The sequence below is a fragment of the Asterias amurensis genome, chromosome 13 (genome assembly GCF_032118995.1).
Source record: "Asterias amurensis chromosome 13, ASM3211899v1".
NCBI classification, from domain to species: domain Eukaryota; kingdom Metazoa; phylum Echinodermata; class Asteroidea; order Forcipulatida; family Asteriidae; genus Asterias; species Asterias amurensis.
The window spans coordinates 5,373,328-5,393,243 of NC_092660.1; the positions used below are offsets into that span (position 1 = coordinate 5,373,328).

At 38.6% G+C, this 19,916-nt stretch overlaps 2 protein-coding genes across 5 annotated transcripts in view; both read right to left on the bottom strand.

The window, feature by feature from the left end:
* The window catches only part of LOC139945715 (uncharacterized), a 66,824-nt gene extending 57,970 nt beyond the window's left edge, over positions 1-8,854 (bottom strand). For both annotated transcript variants that reach the window (XM_071943074.1, XM_071943073.1), the window contains exon 1: positions 8,711-8,854. The gene's annotated coding sequence lies outside the window, so the exon portion shown is untranslated. The remainder of the gene's footprint in view (positions 1-8,710) is intronic.
* A 3,952-nt stretch (positions 8,855-12,806) lies between these two features.
* LOC139946004 (atrial natriuretic peptide receptor 1-like) overlaps positions 12,807-19,916 on the bottom strand; it is a 221,903-nt gene continuing 214,793 nt past the window's right edge. For all 3 annotated transcript variants that reach the window (XM_071943584.1, XM_071943585.1, XM_071943583.1), the window contains one exon: positions 12,807-19,096. In XM_071943584.1, coding sequence (XP_071799685.1) covers positions 19,035-19,096 — 62 coding nt within the window. In that variant the 3' untranslated portion in view covers positions 12,807-19,034. The remainder of the gene's footprint in view (positions 19,097-19,916) is intronic.

Consider the following 19,916-nt stretch of genomic DNA (forward strand, 5'->3'; position numbering starts at 1 on the left):
ATCGAGTCCTGATGAAATGATCTGATAAAAGATGACTTTCAACCCAGCAGAAGAAGAAGACAAAAGATATTAATTTGTTTTGTTTTATAGTAGACAAACTTTTGGTATGGTCATTCAGACCTTCGTTTATAGAAATAGAAGGAGCTCTTTTAATTGCTCTCCTGAAAATACTCAGGAGCTCAATTTGAGCTCCTAAAAAATCACTCTTCTTAAGTTGTCCAGGAGCTCAATTTGTTTGATAGCATACTCAGTTTATGTATGGTTTATGATTACTAAAATGGTCAGGTCGGATCGGATCGGACTCGGACGTACACAAATAAAATTTACAGACAAAATAAAATAAAACAACCCCGATCCCACTCCCGTGTGACAAAATACCGCCGATTTTAAGGTTTTATGTTTAATGTTTCCTTTTTTCTAAAATGTTTTCACATTTTATATAAAGCATTAGAAAATACACATTTTCTTACGATAAAATACGTCGTTGATCCATGGTTGATCTTGTAGTAGTTCTAGTATTGCACGGACGACGTATACAGCAGCGTGTGTGTGTACGTACGTACGTAACATACGTGTAGTATTGTACCCGGCTGCGAGTTCGTAAAGCTAGCACTCTGTTAATTGCGCTGCTCAATCTTGAGATTGCACAACAGATGTTGATTGAACTACATACGCCGACGGTATGCGCTTCGCCCTCGCATTTGCGCTGCCTGGAAATGCGCTAAAACTCCCAAGTGACACGTCGAGTCTTGTCTCAATGCGTTTATTGCTGGTTCGCGTAGCAGGGTTCGACCTTAACGCTGGTCCGCTGGCCAAATGCCAGTAGAAATCGCGGCGGACCAGCTGAAACACCTTGCCAACTGGTCCGGCTGACCAGTCAAAAATATCGGCAGCGGTACTACAGAACTATGACTATCATTTAAATATTTTTAGGCTCGAATAAAACATAAAAACATTCACTCAAGGTTTGGATAAAACGTAAAAAAATCACCCGAAGTGCCGCTGAACGCTGGCAAACTTCCCACGATAACACATACACATGTACACACAGCGCAAAATCCTATCATGCAACGCAAATGCTTGTAGTCTTCGTATTAGTTCACGTGTGCCAAAAAGTGTAAGAAACATTGATCGCTAGAGGGCGTTTCAGAATATTCGATAGCGTGAGAATAGACGCCCTCTATTGGTGAAAGTACGCGATAGCTTACAAAACTAGCTTCAATCGCCTTGACAAAAGACCACAAAGCAAAACACATTCTGTCAGCAGCAGCATGGTCGTTGTCAACGGAGCAGATTTCCGTGTGGGGAAAAGAGTCTAGCGTGTTTACGAAAAACGAGCGAGACGGTGAGGCTTCATTGAACAAAAATTACAAAGTTAGGATACTCTGGATGAGCAAAAAGGAGTATTTAATTGGGATTAGTATGGTTCTTCCGTCCTGATTTTGCTTAATTTTTTTGTTATTTGGGGCTTGTTTTTTTTTGCGGGCGATCGGTGGGCGATCTAGTTTTGCTCCATGGTTTTATTGGTCAAATATAATGCGCGGTTGCTTCGTTTTTTTTTTGCGGGTTCAAATTTCAAGAAATACTTGGGTTCTCGAATGCAACACCTCCATGGTTTAACAAAGGCGCAGTTGTTTTTGCTGCTTTTAAATGATTTTTTTCTTCACAAAGGCAGACGCCGGCACCAACCATTCCGTACACATAATTAAAAAAATACCGCAAAACGCCGTATGCTTCTCCATGGATGTTGCAACTATTTTGATGTCTACTTTTTGTTGTTTTTTTTCTGGACGAAAGTGGGAAGATTTTGGGAACTTCGGTTATCGGTACGATGTATTGTGTTTATGAATACTTAATATTAAAAGTACAAACAGGCAATGTTTATACATGATAAAATAACTTAAGCGATCGCACGTAAACCCTCCCCACTGTAGATTTGAAGGCAATACATAAAAAGTTAATATTTTTAACAGTCGGTTTTAAAGTGTTTTTTTTTGTTAAGTAAAACAATAAAAACAAATTCATACAAATGTTCTTCGTACTTGAGAATACTTTGATGTCCAATGCTTACAATAAACCGTAGACTAAAATATTACCTAAATAAAGATCATGTTAAATTTTCCAATTTGCTCTCACAAATAATTTGACCTGTTTTTAAATCAATTTTAATAAGATTATTGTTATTACTTTTTTTAAAGAAAAAATACACTCAAATTAGTGAGCCCCCTTACGAACACAATAACTTGGTACACAAAAATAAAGTATGGCTTCCAGTGCAGTTAAGTTGACGTTGCAATTAATGTTGAATTTTGAAATAGCGGCGATTAAAAATCGAGCAGTTGGTATACAACAGTATTTTTTTAGTTAAAAAAACATATAAAAAATTTGACGGACCAGTCAAAAACCTGGCGGACCAGTGAAAAATCAAGCCAACTGGTCCTGCTGGCCAGTTGAAAAAAAAGTTAAGGGCAACCCCTGCGTAGATTTTACCACTAGAGGGCGTTTAATATCACGCTAGTGCATCGTTTCAAAGCGACCTCTAGCGTTCAATGTTTCTTTTATTTATTGTCGCACGCAAAGTAACAACGACTGGTGTGAAATCTGCTTTTGTGTTATAAATAAAATACACCGTAATGATCGCGGAGGAGCGCTGTCGATCACGCACCTGAAAACAGCCCCAGGAGCGCGGTAGGAGCGCGAGCGCGATCGCGCTCCTCAAAAACGAAGGTCTGGTCATTTTGACACCGTCCCTGAAAGCCTTACAGTATTTGTTAGCGGAAAGCCTTCTCGATGGTTAAATGGTGATTTTGAACAACACCAGAATCAAAATGAGAAAAACCTCCCACTTCCCCCAATAGTGACTTTAAACTATTTTTATTTGAACAATTGCACTTGAATGTGTGTATTAAAGAGAACATTTCTCTTTTCGATGGTAGGCCTTATACATTGTGTATGCCTATTTTGAAAAATCAAATTTCTGTGGTAATCAGTCTGCAGCCAGAGATGTACGTAGTTCGTGCCCGCCGTCACCTTGCTAAACGTGCATGGATTTGACAAGTTTACTTAACAAGTAAACGCAGCTGTAGACGGCTGAAATTTCATTGTGTATTTTTTGATAAACTGGTCAGTAAATCTGAATGGCTTTGACAAAAACAAATGTGTGACAGACCCTCACTTTAAAAAGTACTGCATTACAGTACAATAAGCAATTGCCTTACTGGTCATTGCCTTGGTTGCCCTTGAAACCTCTCAGTACAAATTATCAAAGAGGTGCCCTTTACCGAGTGATAACTGCCTTGCCCCTACACATACACCAGGTCTGCCAGGGAGAAATATTGTCAAAAAATCAGAGAAGTACATGTATGTAACTCAAACTTCAAAGACTTACATTCAAAATATTATGGAACACATGTCCAACGGAGATATTTCAAATTTGTTCATCAGAACGAGGAAGATTGGTTTATTTTCAGGACTTTCTGCCAATCAGAGAAAGTTGGCAAGTTCTGACCCCATCCTTTGTTTATTTGTGAAGCATAACAATTATTATGAACTCTTATTTGATGAGCACAAATTATTCCCACAAGGTTAATAGGAAACATGACTCAAAACCAACAGGAAATGTAAAATCCTACAGTGTTTTTCTTGAATGAAAATTTCACAACAGGAACTGGTGGTGGTGGTGGGGGGGGGGGGGGGCTGCTATTTCTTTCTGGGCATGTGTTTTTTACCACACAGGCCGGGTTAAATGCACTGGTACACATTGCTACTTTACCCGTAAGCATTTTTATTGTTCCTCGCTCTCCTTGAAATCACGCTCGGTCAAAATTATGTGGGTCCCATAAATGAACCAAATAGTCCACTACAAAATAGTTTCAATGGTATATATTTTGGTTTTCTTGAAGAGTACGACCTGGGCTCAAATTTGAAAGCGTGGAATCTACATATGTACCACAGAGCATGTCGCTCATTTAGGGCGGTAAGTACTTTTAACATCTCTTCTACCCAATTAATTTCACACCCACAAACAAATATTTTTAAAGCCCAAAGTGCCCTACCAAAGGCAATGTACAATGTACATTGTTATACCTCGGTAACAAACTGTGAAGTTTGATTGGTCAAGAACCACTCATGTGACGCGCAACCAAAACGCATGTTACATGGCTTGGCGGGCCCGGTGACATGAAAAGTGATGTACACGGTGTACATCACCTTGGTCGATTTCGCGCTGTGTACGAAACAACCGCAGGTACGAGGGAATTGTTTCTTGTTCGTCTGCTTATTAAACAATGAAAAGTCCGATGTCATAATGTTTGAAGATGATAACAGAACTTCGAGAAGAGGAATTACAATTATACAAAGGTATAACAAAACAATTGTTGCACGTTGTGACTGGGGTCCATAGGTTTTGTACACTCTCGAGGGAAAATGGCACACTCGGCTTAGCCTCGGGTTCCATATTCCCCCTCGAGTATACAAAACACCATGGACCCCGTCACAGCGTGCAACAATTGTATAATGCAGGCCTATAGCCCCTAACACTACAGTATCACTACCCTAGCCGGAAATACAAAATCTACATACGCTTGTCACTAGGTCAACGAAGTGTGCCTTAAAACAAACAAACGAACGAATACCACAGATCAGATTAGTTGTGTTTATCTACACTCACTGTCATACAATACATGCATGTCAAGGGATGACTAATTACAATACGTGAGAAATACAATAATGGAAAAACACTCAATGCTGTATCATCATGACAGTGTCCATTATAGAGTACGCCTAATGTTCTCAGTACAGTACACAGTCTTTTGTTCGATTTTTGTAATCCAATTTAAAATTAAACCAACCTGTGAAAATTTCATTTCAAAATATGGCTAGCTTTTTTTTTTATATCGCCAAAATATTGGCCACAAACCCTTTCTGCCTAGGTTGTATACTTTGTTGAAGCATGAGCTTGCATGCAGTACCATACCACCGTGGGATGGGTCATCTTAAAAGAATTATTGCAGTATGCTTTTTGAATAATTCAAAGGCGTGGTGCAAAGTCTTTCCCTGTGTCTTTTAATATTAAATGCAACCCCCACATTTTTTAGTCTCCACTTCATTTCCCCCCGAGAACGAAAGAAAGTACTCTTTCTTTCCATCACTCTCAATTGAGAAGGAAAACATATGCAGGAAATTGTACGTATCCCTTCCCAAAACGCCAGCTTTTTTAATCCTTTCTCTCTGGGCTGAGCATTTCCAATAGTTTACCTAGAGTCTTGTCAACGGGTTGACAAAAAAATTGAATTTTGATCGCACCATCTTGAATGACTTCCTACATGTAAATTATGCGATGGCCATACATAACCCGAGGAAACTTATTTTCAAACAGGTCCCAAAATATGTTGGAAAAGTACTTTAAATATGTTAAGATTTTGGAGAAAACAGAAATGCTGTGCTGTTTTTATCGATTATAGATAACAATATCCAATAGTACTGTGTATCCGTTTACAAGCTTAGTTTCAGAATCAAACAATGATTTTTTTGGTGTCCTTTAAAACCTTTGCACGAGAAATACTAACCAAAACAAATCTGTCTCATACAGGCCTGACACTTCACACGGAGGCAACAAAGGCGATTGGTCATTGCCTCGCTGCCCTTGAACATGCTCTGGAAACTTACAAATTCCTCATACGGAACATAGGGTACCTTTACCAAGGAGAAAGTGCTGAGGTTGCCCTCGACCTTTAAAAAAAACAAGTATACAGGCCCGCTGCTCATAGACATAATAATTATGGTACGAACAGTCTAGACTCAATGGCCTGTGCAAATAGGCTTACGAGAAAATTCTTATAGTTGCAGGCAGTTTGTGAAATAGCAAACCCGTGAACCTTTGGTTTTTGGAACCATTCTATGTTTTAATTCTGTAGTCAATTAACTTTTAAACCTGTAAAATTTCCATTTCAAAAGGTAGTCACGAATTATGAGATATAACCAAAACTCTGTTGTAACAACTTTTTGCGTGGTTGATCATTTTTGTGGAATTCAAGCAAAATAAGTCTTTAATAATTATTAATGGAAACTAGCCGTTAAATTCAGAAACAGACTAATTCAATAAGCATATTTCTGCAGAGGAAATGATTTCACAGAACAGAATATTTTACAAAGTAATACTATAGTTACATGATGTATGAACCACTGATCTGATCCAAGTCACTGTAACTGTCACATAAGGCTCCTTACATTACACTGTAGAGACGCATTCATGATTCAGATACATACTGGTAATGTTACATACATGTACGTACCAATGAACCTCATGTTTATGTTTATTGGGACTTGGATACTAAGCCTGCACAGGTCGTTCTTTTAGTAAAACTTTAAAAAGTTTGCATGGCACTCAACGGGCATGCCCACTGACTTGGAATTATGTTACCGTGAAAAATGTTGGTCTTGTTCCGCGCCAATATTGACGCTTTGACTTCCAATGTATCTTTTAGTAAACAATCTGAAGCCGAATCCCCCCCCCCCCCACTATTTTTTGTGAAGGACTTGAAACCTTTTTCCTTTCAGATATGCCATGGCCTACAGTGTATGTAAACGTAATGTATGTTGCCCCTGATCTTCTTGGCTTTTAGAGTGTCATACAAAACTTTCCCACAGACCAAAAATAGTTTCAAATTCTCTAATAACGAAAGTGAAAGAAAGTCCCCTTTCGCGCCTTTGCAAAAATGAAAATGGTCATATCCTCTCAAAGATGGAATTCCACGCCTGATAACTGTGACTACTGTGATACTGATTGATAAGGTTTATTGCGAATAGCAAAATATCAAGAGAGGGCGCTGTTGAACCCACACAAAGGTATAGGCGTTGCGTGCGCGAGTCGCAGAAGCTGCATAGAAACCGCCCCATATTCCTTCCCACAGTGCATTGCGTTTCTTAATCACGATAAACCTTATAGATAGAGTATACTCCTAGAGAGTATGAGGTTCATTCCGCTATAGTCGATAGTGGAATGAACATCACATACATGAGACTGTAGTGCGAGGAGTAGATAGACATGTAGACAACATTATTATTTTTATAAAGTATAGTTATTGAAAGTGAAAGCTTCGATCGACCCTCACCGGAGCAGTCATAAATTATATCCTCCTCTTACCAGTTTTCACGCTATTATGCCTTTTTCTTTGAATTGGGAAAAAAATAATGATGCCATATATCAACCGATGCCCTAATTATCTTCATTTGTTAATATGAAGTACGCAAACATATATTAAAACTTGATGGACATTGAAATGTTCACACTACACACCGATCTTCGATGACTTCAACTGGCCCGATTTGTTTTGAGTTTTTCCTGTTTTTACGGCAAACAAGAAAGTATGGTTTCCCGGTGAAGCCATACATGGAAGAAACATCTGCAGTGACTACAAGTGTTATTTGAGACTCTGTGTATGACTCTTTAGCCAGCAGTTGTCTTCGTTTTATTCAAAATATTTTTAATGAAATTTTAAAAATTACCATGGTTATTTACAAAAAATAACAAAAATAAATAATTTAATAAAAAGTGTGAATAATTATTGGCTTTCAAATCTGATTTTTATTTAGTTTTGTCCCCTTTTTTTTCTTAAAAATTTATAATAAAGCGTATAAATAAACAGTGATAATTAAATCAACAAGCTGATGTTTAAATTTTAATATTAATAATAATATTGATATGAGGGTAAAAAAATAAAAATCTCCAAAAATTTTAGAAAATGATATAAGGCACATGGCTTCTTTAAGCCTATTGTATTTTTTTTCCAGAATGCTCAGCAAAATATTCAGTCACATGATTTGATCATCATGAATTGTGAATTGAAACAGTGTTTGATGAAACATTTTGGGTGGGCAAATATTTTTATATATATGGCCTTAACATTATGTCATATTTTTGTACCTTGTAGAAATGCCTAAAATACCAAACTTTTTGCATTTACAAGTGCAAATAACCAGTGGAGCCTTACGTGTTTCTAAGTTTTGGTCAAGGGAGAGGAGACTCTTTGCTTGGCAAATAAAACCACAAACTTTGTATCTAGGGACTGTTTACATCGCACACAGAGAGGTAAAAGATTTGCCACGATTTTAGGGACACCTCTAAAACAGGACCTCCTACGATACAACTATTGTAACTAATCAAAATGCTACTTTATGAACTGAAAATAAACGACAATGGTTCTGGTTGTGGTGCACTGCCGAATCATATCTCTTCATTATTATCATTTTAATTTCCAATGTGAAAAAAGGAACATTTTTTTAAAACTCTAATCTAACTAACCCCCGGTCGGCTAGCTACTAAAACTAAAGAATAAATTTATTTTTTATATTGATTTAGCAGGAACACAAATTTATGTACAACGATGCAGTACTGCTACTTGTGTTGTTTTTTTGTTTATCAATAAATTTACACAGACGTCATCTCCTTCAAACCAAGGTAAGATTTACACGTTATCGTGGTTAGTCATTTATCAACAATTCACCATCACTCCAATACCGCGTAATCTATGTATGCATGCATACAACAACGTAGGCAACACACATTAAACAACAAATAAATAAAAGACCGTTAAAAAATAACTAGGTAGACACTGCCGACAAAATACACCCTCCTCTCGACAAACACGGGAGAAAAACTCGTCCCTACTTCACTCAACCTCACTCTACCAAGTCTTATTCGAGTACATACCTCATGAAATGATGTTTGGCTTCCGTTTTATGTGTAAATTCTTCCCATTTCTTTTCCACTGTACGGGTGATCTTCCATTTTCTATTTTCCTTTTCTTGCAACCGATACACAGCACGTAGTATGCGCACCACAGATATCCGCGTGGGTTCCACACCCCAACGTCATTCATGTAGTCCACTATTGTGCAATCACTGTTCATTGACAGGCAGGGTACCAGTGGAATCTGTGCGCGTGCTCTCCACGCACACCCATTTTTTCTCAAAAAAGAAAGAAATCCCTGCTAGCTGGACTGGCCGCCCCATAGAGGTCGTACGTTACATCCCGGCGGAGAGAGGAAGCCGGGACAAAAATGAAGAAGTGTTGTGGCGGTGGCCGGTGGCGTCAATAATTATTGTGTGTAATCGATGGACAGTTGGGATGGGAGAATTTCAAAGTTCAACTTTGACCGTCTGTTAGGATCTACTTGGCTGTGGGTCAAAATTAGTTGCTATGTGAAATTACAATTCTATCTATCTATTTATATATCTATCTATCTTCCAATAAGTTCATCCCTCCGGAGGAGTAATAGGAGTATATTGGTCACGGGAATATAAAAAAATGTGCTACAAACTGACTTCAAGGCGCAAGTAAAAAGATGGGAGGCGATTCACCAGAATGTGATGATGAGACGAATTGCTTATTCTGTTCAATATCTACAGCGAGTTCTGAGTGATATAAGTTGCCCACAATTGATTTGATGATGTCAATAAACGGCAACATGTTTGCTCCTTTTGGTTGTTTTGCTGATGCATTCTTTTAAGAATAATTGTTTTAAACGTTGCTTGTTGCTCTCGGGTTAATAAAAAATCAATAAAAGGGGGAAAAAGAGAGAAGACTGGGCCCCTACTACAAAAAAATTGGTATGGGTAGTTCCTCTGAGAAAAAATCAACAACAAAGCTGACACATCAATATAGTAGGCCTACCCGTTTTAGAGCCTGGGGGGGGGGGGGCTCAGGTTCATGTGGTCACTATCTACTCTTCTTTGCCCGACGCGTTAATATCTCCAATTTGGGTCTAATGTGAAGATTCTCGACTCGCATAGAAAATAAAAATTATTTCCTTTTTTATGAACATATTTTATCAAATAAAAGTGAATAAATGTTTAAGCTTCATCAATGTTCCGGTTTGAAACTGTTTACCACACAGTCTGCCCGTTTGGTATAGCCTATTTATATATTTTTTATGTTCTGCACACCATATGCAGCTAACGTTGTTGTAAGGTTCCTGAATGGCACCCAAAAAGTATCGCAAACACATTATCTTCTCTTGTAATTTTGTTCACCTCCCCGGTCCCCGCCTCAAGCACTCCGGCAAAAAAGTAAACTATCATAACATGAACAGAAAACGGGGACAACCAAATTTGATGTCCAGTTTTTGTGGCGCTGTGGTAAAACATGTCCTCTTTCTATTGCACCTTTGTATGGAACCTTTATTACTCTTCAGATTTTGTTTTGAATCTAACCGTTTTACTAATTATTGCTAAGTTTGCATTTTGTATCTTTAATGTTGCGCACTGAGGTTTTGCAATGTGCTATAATGTTTGGGCGTAGCCTACTGATCGATACGTAAGGCCATCTCATCGATCTGAATCCCAAGGCCACTGAAGACGCTAGTGGAGTGCTTTAAAAACAATTTCTCCCACCAATCGTAAGTAAGTAAGAACCTTGTCGAGTGGTAGTTTGGGTTGCCCTTCGCCAGGAGCCACATTTGTTGACCATCGGATGTCTGACCCCGCAAACTAAAGGACTTGGAGGATAGCGCCCTCTATTCCGGCCTTATTCTCTACAAACGAGAGTAGGAACCCTTTCGAAACCCAGTGTCGTTTGCGTCACGGCCTTTTGAATTATCATAAGCCGTATTTTTACAAAATCACAGATGAAGCCAAATTTAGAGTTGAAACCGACTATAGGCCGATACATTAAAATATTATACAATTGAGTTATTACGCTTTGCTTACCTTAATATAGGCCGCACATCAGACGTCACTCGCAGTTCGTGGATAAAAGCTCCCGATACTGGTATTTACCAAGAACCTGTCAATATTGTGTCAGATTTACTTTTGACCTTGCTTGCCAGCTATCAAAATGGTGTACAATGTCACTATACAACAAATCAGTGGATAAGACCAGTGCGCGCGCGACCAGTGCCTGTCTGTGACCCGTCTGACTCGGCTTAGTCCTCATTATTACTATTTCATGCCCGAGTTGGGGCAGGCACTGTAGAAAGGGGCGTCAGTGCCACCATGGTGCCACGGAGGCCAGTCCAAACTTATCATTTTTAGGGTAGAGAGGGTCCCCTCAATGTTACCAGTAGATTACACTGGTTTCATCATGTGCAGTGTTATAATAAAAATGGCCTATCCCTGCCTGAAACCCTCCTTAAGAATTCCTGAGATTCCAAGGACACAATGAAGACAATCGGGGCGGGGTGAGGCTCGGTATAACAATGCCCCGTCTCGAACAACACAAGTTAGGGTGCGTTCGTCTAGCTTCCCTGGGTCGACTCCGGTCTGCCCCCGGTGCGTTCGAATAGCTTTGACGTCACTCCAGGGGCTAGACCCAGGGAAAAGCTAATCGAACGCACCCAAAGTGTCCGACTTTCATGGGTTGTCGAATGTGAAATCAGGACTTCGGGTATTGTAACCATCGTAGTGCGATTTCGTTCCAGGAAATCACACACGATGTTTGTTCTTACAACAAAAACAAGAATTAATTTTACCTGGGCAATTTATATTCCAGCTCGGAAATGAATCTAATTGAATGAAAGTTCCCTCCCCTTTTTTCAGCGTCTATAGTCGCTGCAGTGACAAGACGCAGAAGACGCTTGTGTGACGTTTAATACTGTTCTCGACATGATGTTTTAAACTCATACGATCAAAACTAATCGTTTTAATTATTATCACTCTTTGCACATACTCAAGGGTCTATAGAATGATAAAAATGCTGGGTGCAAACTTTATTCCGAAAGCGCCCTCTTTTGAATTAACCTCGTTCAGCCCATGGTTATTGGGTGCGTTCGTTTAGCTTCCCTGGGTCATCCCCGGTGCGTTCGAATAGCTTTTGACGTCATTCAAGGGGGCTCACCAAAGTTAGCCCCCAGTGCCCTGCTTGTGGAGTGGGTCACTTGGGGGCTGCCCCCAGGTAAACGACGTCACTACGAGGGCGGGGAGTGGTCGTTCGTGTAGCTCTTGTCAGGGGCCCACCCGAGTGAGCACCGCGGGGTAGACCCAGGGAAGCTAAACGAACGCACCCTATCCCTTTGTTATCATGGGGGACAGAATCTCAGGGAGACAGTAGGACATCGGCATATTTTATGCCGCGTGGGTTAAACATAAACATCAGACCGATGGCAAAACAGACTAGGACTATAATTCAACACAACATGTCGATCTATGGATCATAGTATATATTTGCCTTTGTTGTCCCTTGCCCATCTCGGGGTATATTGTCTTGTATTTAGTTTTGTACTGTTATGGCAAATAAAATAAATAATAACAACGGCAGGATATTTTGCTGACTTAACCAACGGAGATGGAGATGAGAACAGACTACAAATACTAATATGGGGTTCCTACTCATCAAAAGATGGTAACACAGCGCTTAATTAAAGACACTGGACACTGTATTGTCAAAGACCAGTCTTCTCACTTGGTGTATCGCAACTTTAACCAACCTGAGAAATTGGTCGTCGAAGTTGCGAGATAAAAATGAAAGAAAAAAACACCCTTGTCAAATAAAGTTGTGTGCTTTCCATAGAGCTATATATTATATATATATTTCAGATGCTTGATTTCGAGACCTCAAAATCTACTTCTGAGGTTTCGAAATCAAATTCGTGGAAATTACTTCTTTCTCAAAAACTATACGTTACTTCAGAGGGAGCCGTTTCTCAGGATGTTTTATACAACCAACAGCTCTCCATTACATGTTATCAAGTAAGGTTTTATGCTAATATTTATTTTGAGTAATTACCAATAGTGTCCAGTGTCAAGAGTTTAGAAGAAAACAAACCATGCTAACAGTCAGAAGCAAAAATTACAACCGACTCCAAAAAAAGTTGAAGTATCTGTGCTTTATCATGACAGGAGGGGGGTAATCTTACAACTTTTAAATTAAAATCTAAATCTAATTCATTGAATCTTTTTATGAATCACATAAATTAACAAGTATCAAATGTACACCAAAATATGTTCTCATTGTATCATACATGAACGCACACCACGCGATTAAATAAATCATAACAGGCCTATTTGAAAATATGATACATTATTCAGAATGTACAATAAATAGATGATTTATTTTGCTATAACAGTGCACTAATAATTATCACCGCATTATTTTATTATATTTTTCTCTCTTAAATCCACGACAAAAACACGAAGGATTATTTGCAAAACGTAACGTTTTTGAAACTTGCTTGTTTTTTTTCCCCAAGACGTCGAGATTACAACATCAATTCAGAACAGCTAAATTAGTGCTCTGACATTATTACTTTGTTAATTCACCCAAAAATGAAGATCTGTTTTTGAGTTCCGAATTCTGTTTCAATCAATAGATGTTGAATTCCAATTTTTGTTTTGTAAGGACTTGTATGTTGACGTTATTTCGTTATTCATCATGAGTGAAACCATGACACTCTCATAACTTTATAAACTATTACTATTTCATTCAAACCTAATGGATATCATGGATGCTAAAACTGTTTCAAGTAAAACGCTCGCTTCCTAAATAATATACAATAATATTCTCTACTGTATCTACTCGGTCTCTAGCATGACAAGTGAAATCAGATTTACATTTCATATTTACATAAATCTCTCTGTAAAACCTAAATGCAAAGAAAATATAAATATAATACGTAACCCCTGCATGACAATAATAGTTTAAAGTGTTACATAAATTTTTACAATGGTCAGAACAAAAGTATACTATTGTTGTTAAGTGTAAAATAATACACCGTTAGTGCTGTATATTTTGATACACAATCGCTTCCCCCCCGCCCTTATTTTGTTTTCTTTGCGAGTCACAACTAATTCAAGGCGATTGATTATTAAGGCTAACTGGCAGTCTGACTGTGTTCCCAACACTACTTGAGGGCGCTCTGACCACTAATGACGAAAAATAATGTACCAAGCCTCATGAATAACTTGGATTGTAAACTCATAATTTTTTTTTTAAATTAAAGATTTGAAAGATATGGCGTTTTTGTAATTATTGTGTTGAAAGAAATGGTGCAGTATGGGCCTACTGCGTTCCCGGGTGTTGGTTTTTAGCCTAAACGACAAAATTGCCATACTATTATAGACCCGTTTCCCAAGATGGAGTCTGGCCCGTGTACTCATTTAGTGCTCAAACATTCAACCACTAACTACTACAAATTGAAGATCAACATAAAGTTAAGATGTCAACAATTACAACTGGTTTGATTTAAGGTTGTGATGTTTTTGTTGATTTTTTTTTTATACAAATTCATGTTTCGAGTATGTTTAATTAAAGACATAACACAATGAGGAGCCTATGGCTGTTAAATTGTGGTGCACTCTAGCCTGATTATCTGACGCCACACTTCGAGGTTCGTGATAATAAGACAAGGGACCAGTCTAGGTGCACCCTTGAGTAAATGTTTGCTGCCACCTACCGCTGAGTTTTGAAGTGAGTTGCAATTTTGACAATACCATTGTGACAAGTGATGCAAGTTCACATTAATAAGTGTTCTAATTTTAAAACACATTACATTGTGTTGTTATTATTCCTAATTAAAAACTATACCGATAGTCATAATACCAAAACAGAAGGCTATAATTATTATCCTTGCAAGAATAATTTACTTATATTCATGATATCATCGGGCAAATTGGATCGATACTTGATGTAGGTTTCATCGCGAACACCCGAAATAGGGGAAGTTACCACACCATTGAGGGCAATAGCAAAACTATTAACGCCCTGTTTAATTAAATTCGTTTAATTTTCATTTATTAATTTTGAAGCCTAGAGGATTCCCAGAAAAGCGTACTTAGTTACCAGCCAAGTATTCCCACTGGAGAGAAGACAAGAATGGATTTTCAGTTTTAGAAGTGGGGGAAAAACCCACATGCAATCATGTTGGGACTGAAAACTCAATCTATACACATAGCCCGACGGGATTCAAACCACTGGCCAACCCGACTGCCATTTCATGTTCGACGTAAACTACTCTAGAGAACGAAACTGTTAACTACAGTAAGCCTACTACTAATTTTTTTAAAAATTAAATTCCCCAAAGACTCATTGATTCACACTGTTTGTAGTGGTGGTGGGTCACCTTACAAAAAGTTTACCCAATACCCGATTACAAACAATTCAGAGCCATTTTGCAAGGTTGGCAACGAATTGGAAAATTCTGTGACATTGCTGGAATTTTACATTGAAAACAGCACACACTTAAAAAAAAAAACCTAAATTAATTTCATACGAAAACACTGCTACTTTGTTTTGTATAATCATAATAATATGTTTTGAACACATAAAATTTTTAATTCTGTGACATTGCTGGAATTTTACATTGAAAACAGCACACACTTAAAAAAAAAAACCTAAATTAATTTCATACGAAAACGCTGCTACTTTGTTTTGTATAATCATAATAATATGTTTTCAACACATAAAATTTTGAATGCAATAAACTGTGTACAAATAAATTGTTTCATTTTCTACCCTCGACCTTTTGACAAACTACTACGTACAGTCAACCCTTTTCGCTTTTCATGACAATGAGTAAAACTTGCATTTTCCTTAAAAATAAATTTATTATGAAAAGTGTTTGTTTTTGTCCACAATAAATTGACACAAATGTTAGGCACCGTGGTCATGAACTTTCGCGGGAGAAGTGATAATGCTAACCGTTGGTAAAACTAGCCACGGTAATTACAAAAGAGATCAATCTACCTCTTCTAGACCTTTACGCACCATGACGTCACTTAAATAGGGCGCCCTCTGCTGGAGGTCAATGAAGGTTGCTCATTGGCCCATCCAATGCGCCGCGCGTACGTAATTGTTTCATCATCGTTTGACCTCAGCATGATGACGTCAAGGTTCAAGACAAAAAATACATCTCTGCGGAATTAGGGTTGAGCACAGGCTATACTGTGCACAAGCTATACGATATTTCGGCTGGTAACCACACTCTACTTTGCTATTAACGAAAGTTACTGTGCTACCAGCAAATTTAACCAATAAGTCACCGTACACCTTTTATGTACACTAAGCTTTTTACAATAAGTTGCCGTTTATCTGTGCGACAACAACCGAGCAAGGAAAGACAATTCCAATGTTTGCTATTATTTACATTCCCTTCAACTTAATATTAAAAATACGGTATGGTTTCCCCGTGCATACATCATTAATAATAGTGAGAAGATGTCCCCTCCGAGCCACCATAGTACACTGTGACGTATGAATCTCCACTTTTAATGATTATTAATAATAGGCAGTGAAAGTGGTACAAGTTGGTTACTTTTGGGGATGCTAGGTGGCAGCAGACTTATAAATCCATTGCTCGGGATTATGTGCGCATGTTCAGAACAATAAAAGACCATTTCGCAATAACCCATTGCGCAGGTGCTAACTATTAAACGAGATGCATGCTGGTCTAGAAAGGGACCAAACTGGATCTCTAACTACACCGGCATGCACCTCAATTCACGCATACCATTTGGGTACCAAGTTTACGGGTCTATGGAAATTTACCTGGTAAAGGCCAAGTCACACTGCAGTGATAACGACAACGACAACGACGCAGAGAGAACGCATTATATTGGTTGAAATGCTCCACGTAGAATACGCCCATGCTCATTCAACCAATCGAGGGCGTGCATTTTTATATCGTTCTCGTATTCGTTCTCGTTATCGTGGCCAGAGTGACCGGGCCTCAAGTCTGCTGCCACTTAACTTTCCAAAGTCTCACATTGAATTAAACTTAATGAACTCATGGTGTAATATCTTTATACAGGTATATGATGAAAACACATGGTAGCATTCCGTATAACACTTTCTTATGTAACACATTATGGGAAGACGGGCATATCGCCAACATATTATTTTAAGTGATAAGTGATATTATTTGTTACTTATCTTTACACACAACGCAAAAGTATTTCTTGGCAATTCAATTCATTTATAATAGCAAAATTCACTCCACAACATTGGTGCACATTAATATTATGCTTAAAGTGACTCCGCACTACGGGGTGATATTCGTATATATATTTTTGACAAAATAAGTTGTAAAACAACAACTGGCCACAATAAAGAAATAAAATAAAATAAAACAAGTAACATAAAAACAAAACACAAGACACAAACTATATTATACCCTTATAAAAAAAAACTCCTTCACCCCGACCCACCATTTTTTTTTAACCATAATTAATAAATAAACAAGCAAAACAAAAAACAAACGCACGCGCCGATTAAAACAAACAAACAAACATAGGCCCACCCACACAAAAAAAATGAATTCTTTGACTGTACAATGTTATCAGCTGATCACAATGTCGGGATTTAAAAGCCAACATTTTTGCGTATACGTAAATACTAGCATTATTGCAATTTTAGTGTCCGTTTGTTGAGCGTCTAAAATTTGAGCGAAATTTTCTAAAATAGTTTTGCGTCAGAAGTCGGGGCAAGTCATCGTCTAATTCCGTCATTATCACGAGTACGAGTCTGTCAGTGTCACGTCGTGTCCAGTTTATTTAGTCTCCGTCGCGTCTGTATCGTCCCCCTGATAGGCAACTACAACAGTCTAAACCTCGTGTCCATCCATGCTGCCATCTTTGTCTTGTTCACTGGTGAATCGGAACACAGATTATTATGATACAAAACAGGGGACAGACTATTTCAAGGCTTATAATTCAGCTCGGTTTACCGATGAATACAGGTTGGCGTCAACATGTCCTGAGTCTAAGCGTTGTCGGTATAGATTTACCTCATTTTTTTTATAAAAAGTGCATCATTTTCAAAATGCCTCCATTTCAAAATCCCCTGTTTAACCAATAAAATTATTTCGGCATTTCTATGACATCGAAAAGCTAGTTAGTAATCTAATCTTTCATTCTACGTCCTACCAACCACAACAATATTTTGATTGACGTCACGAAGGCAGTTTTGTGTGCGTAGTATAGTTCCTATTGGCAAGGGGCTTGATACAACATTATTCAGCTGTGTGCGTTGGTTAAAAATCACTATTAATTTCACTTCATATTTTGGTTACCCTTTCAATTTGGTTACCCCATCGATACTAATAATACAAGAAGCTTGAACAACATCGATTGCTACCACTCACGTTATACCCAGCGCTGTATGCGGTTTATTTATTTATTTTTTTTTTCAACAGAGGGCAGCACAGCACATCACTGGTCAACTTAACGCCTGGGCCCAATTTCAAAACGCGGCTTAGCGGCCGATTTTGTGCTTACTCTGCAATTTCTATTTCATAGCACTGCTAACCGTAAGCACACGAAAAGGCATGCTAACCTTCCGGTGCTTACTGCACGAAAATAAATGACGTCACAATGCAAATCCACGGTAAACACGCAATATGGCCGCCCAATTTTTCTGCTAACCTGTGAAATACGCTATAAGGCTTCAACGATTTTTTTTTCTGCTACAGTAAGCACGCAAATTTGCTTACCGTTAAGCAGCGCTATGAAATTGGGCCCTGTTAGGTTTCGCCTGACTGTCCTCTTCGGCCGGCTTCGGCTGATCCTAAACCACTGATCTCTATTAGAGATCAGTGGGCTCAACCCTGCCAAGACTACGAAACCAACGATTACTGCTCTGCTAAAGACGCAAAACAACTTCGGCTCCAGATTCGGCTAATCAGACTAGCTTGGTCCCGCGGTTGTTTTGACAATTGCGCGTGCTTTGCGTACGTACTCAGGGCATCAGACGAGAGAACGGAGTCTGAAGCCGAATCCAAACCAAAGCCGTGGATTATAAATGGCCCACAGTTTTTATTTTCCCACATATCCATATTATACTGTACCGCATGAAGCACCACCTCGCATAGTTTGAGCGTGACAAATATCGTCAATTTTTTTTTCAAGGCTGACAAAATAAAAATAAAATCACGTCACGACACATGAACTTTTACAATGAGTATTTCCAGTCAATGCTTTCCTTTAAGGTTTTGTATACTATAGGTAAGACAATACGTGTTCTCGGAGAATTTGGTGAGTTGTCCGGGCAAGACGTGACGCGAAGCAGGGATCAGGGCACGGGGAAATGTGTTTAGGCTTGACGATCATCATACTTGACTCTCGTTGATCAGGCAAGATTTCTCGGTAACATCTCTGTCATCAATTGAACCTTTCGAAGAGAAGAGACAAAAAGAGAAAACAAGAGAACTATGAAATAAATAAAAAGAATTCTTATTGGTGTGCCGAACATGGGAAAGAGATCAATGAACCCATTAGAATGTATCTTGTTTGCCAACTGGTTGGGGTGGCCAGAGGGTCGATGATGTTTACTCACAATATTTTCACAATGTAAAACAAACAGGCTCACCTGTATATTTTAAGTGGGGGACACACACTTCTACATGGCAATTTCTTATTTTCTCGGTAGGACTTGTGTTTTCCTAGGGGATCAAATGGTGTTATTCCAAATTGACCCATTCAAGATTTCAGGCGGCAAGTACGGATCAAATACGTGTTTTTTCATGGCAGCTGAGGCGCATGCAGTTTAGACCTCTTATGGCGGTCTAATCGATGTTTACCGCTCAATGTGTAAACACTCCACGTTGGTAATTTATATTCGACAGAGGGCGCTGTGGTGGTGTTTGCTGTGAGAAGTGTTGACATGCTCAAGAGGGTCATGTAACTGCAAGCACATGTAATGGTTATCATGCAGTGAATTACGTACCTTTCCATGTTTTCCAAAATGTATACAACATGTTCGTTTCAATGTTTTAAAAACCACAATGGCATAAACATTTTGAATACACTGTAAAGGCATATTATTGACAATAATATTACGCATCCCAATGTTTTTTCTCACTTACGATACACCAAGGGCAGAGCAAGTCAAAGGGTGAGCCTATGGTCACACTGAAGTCATTTGGTCCGAGGCGCCTCGGGACATTTTGTGTGAGCCACTTTAAAGTGCAGTTTATTTTTAATATGACGAC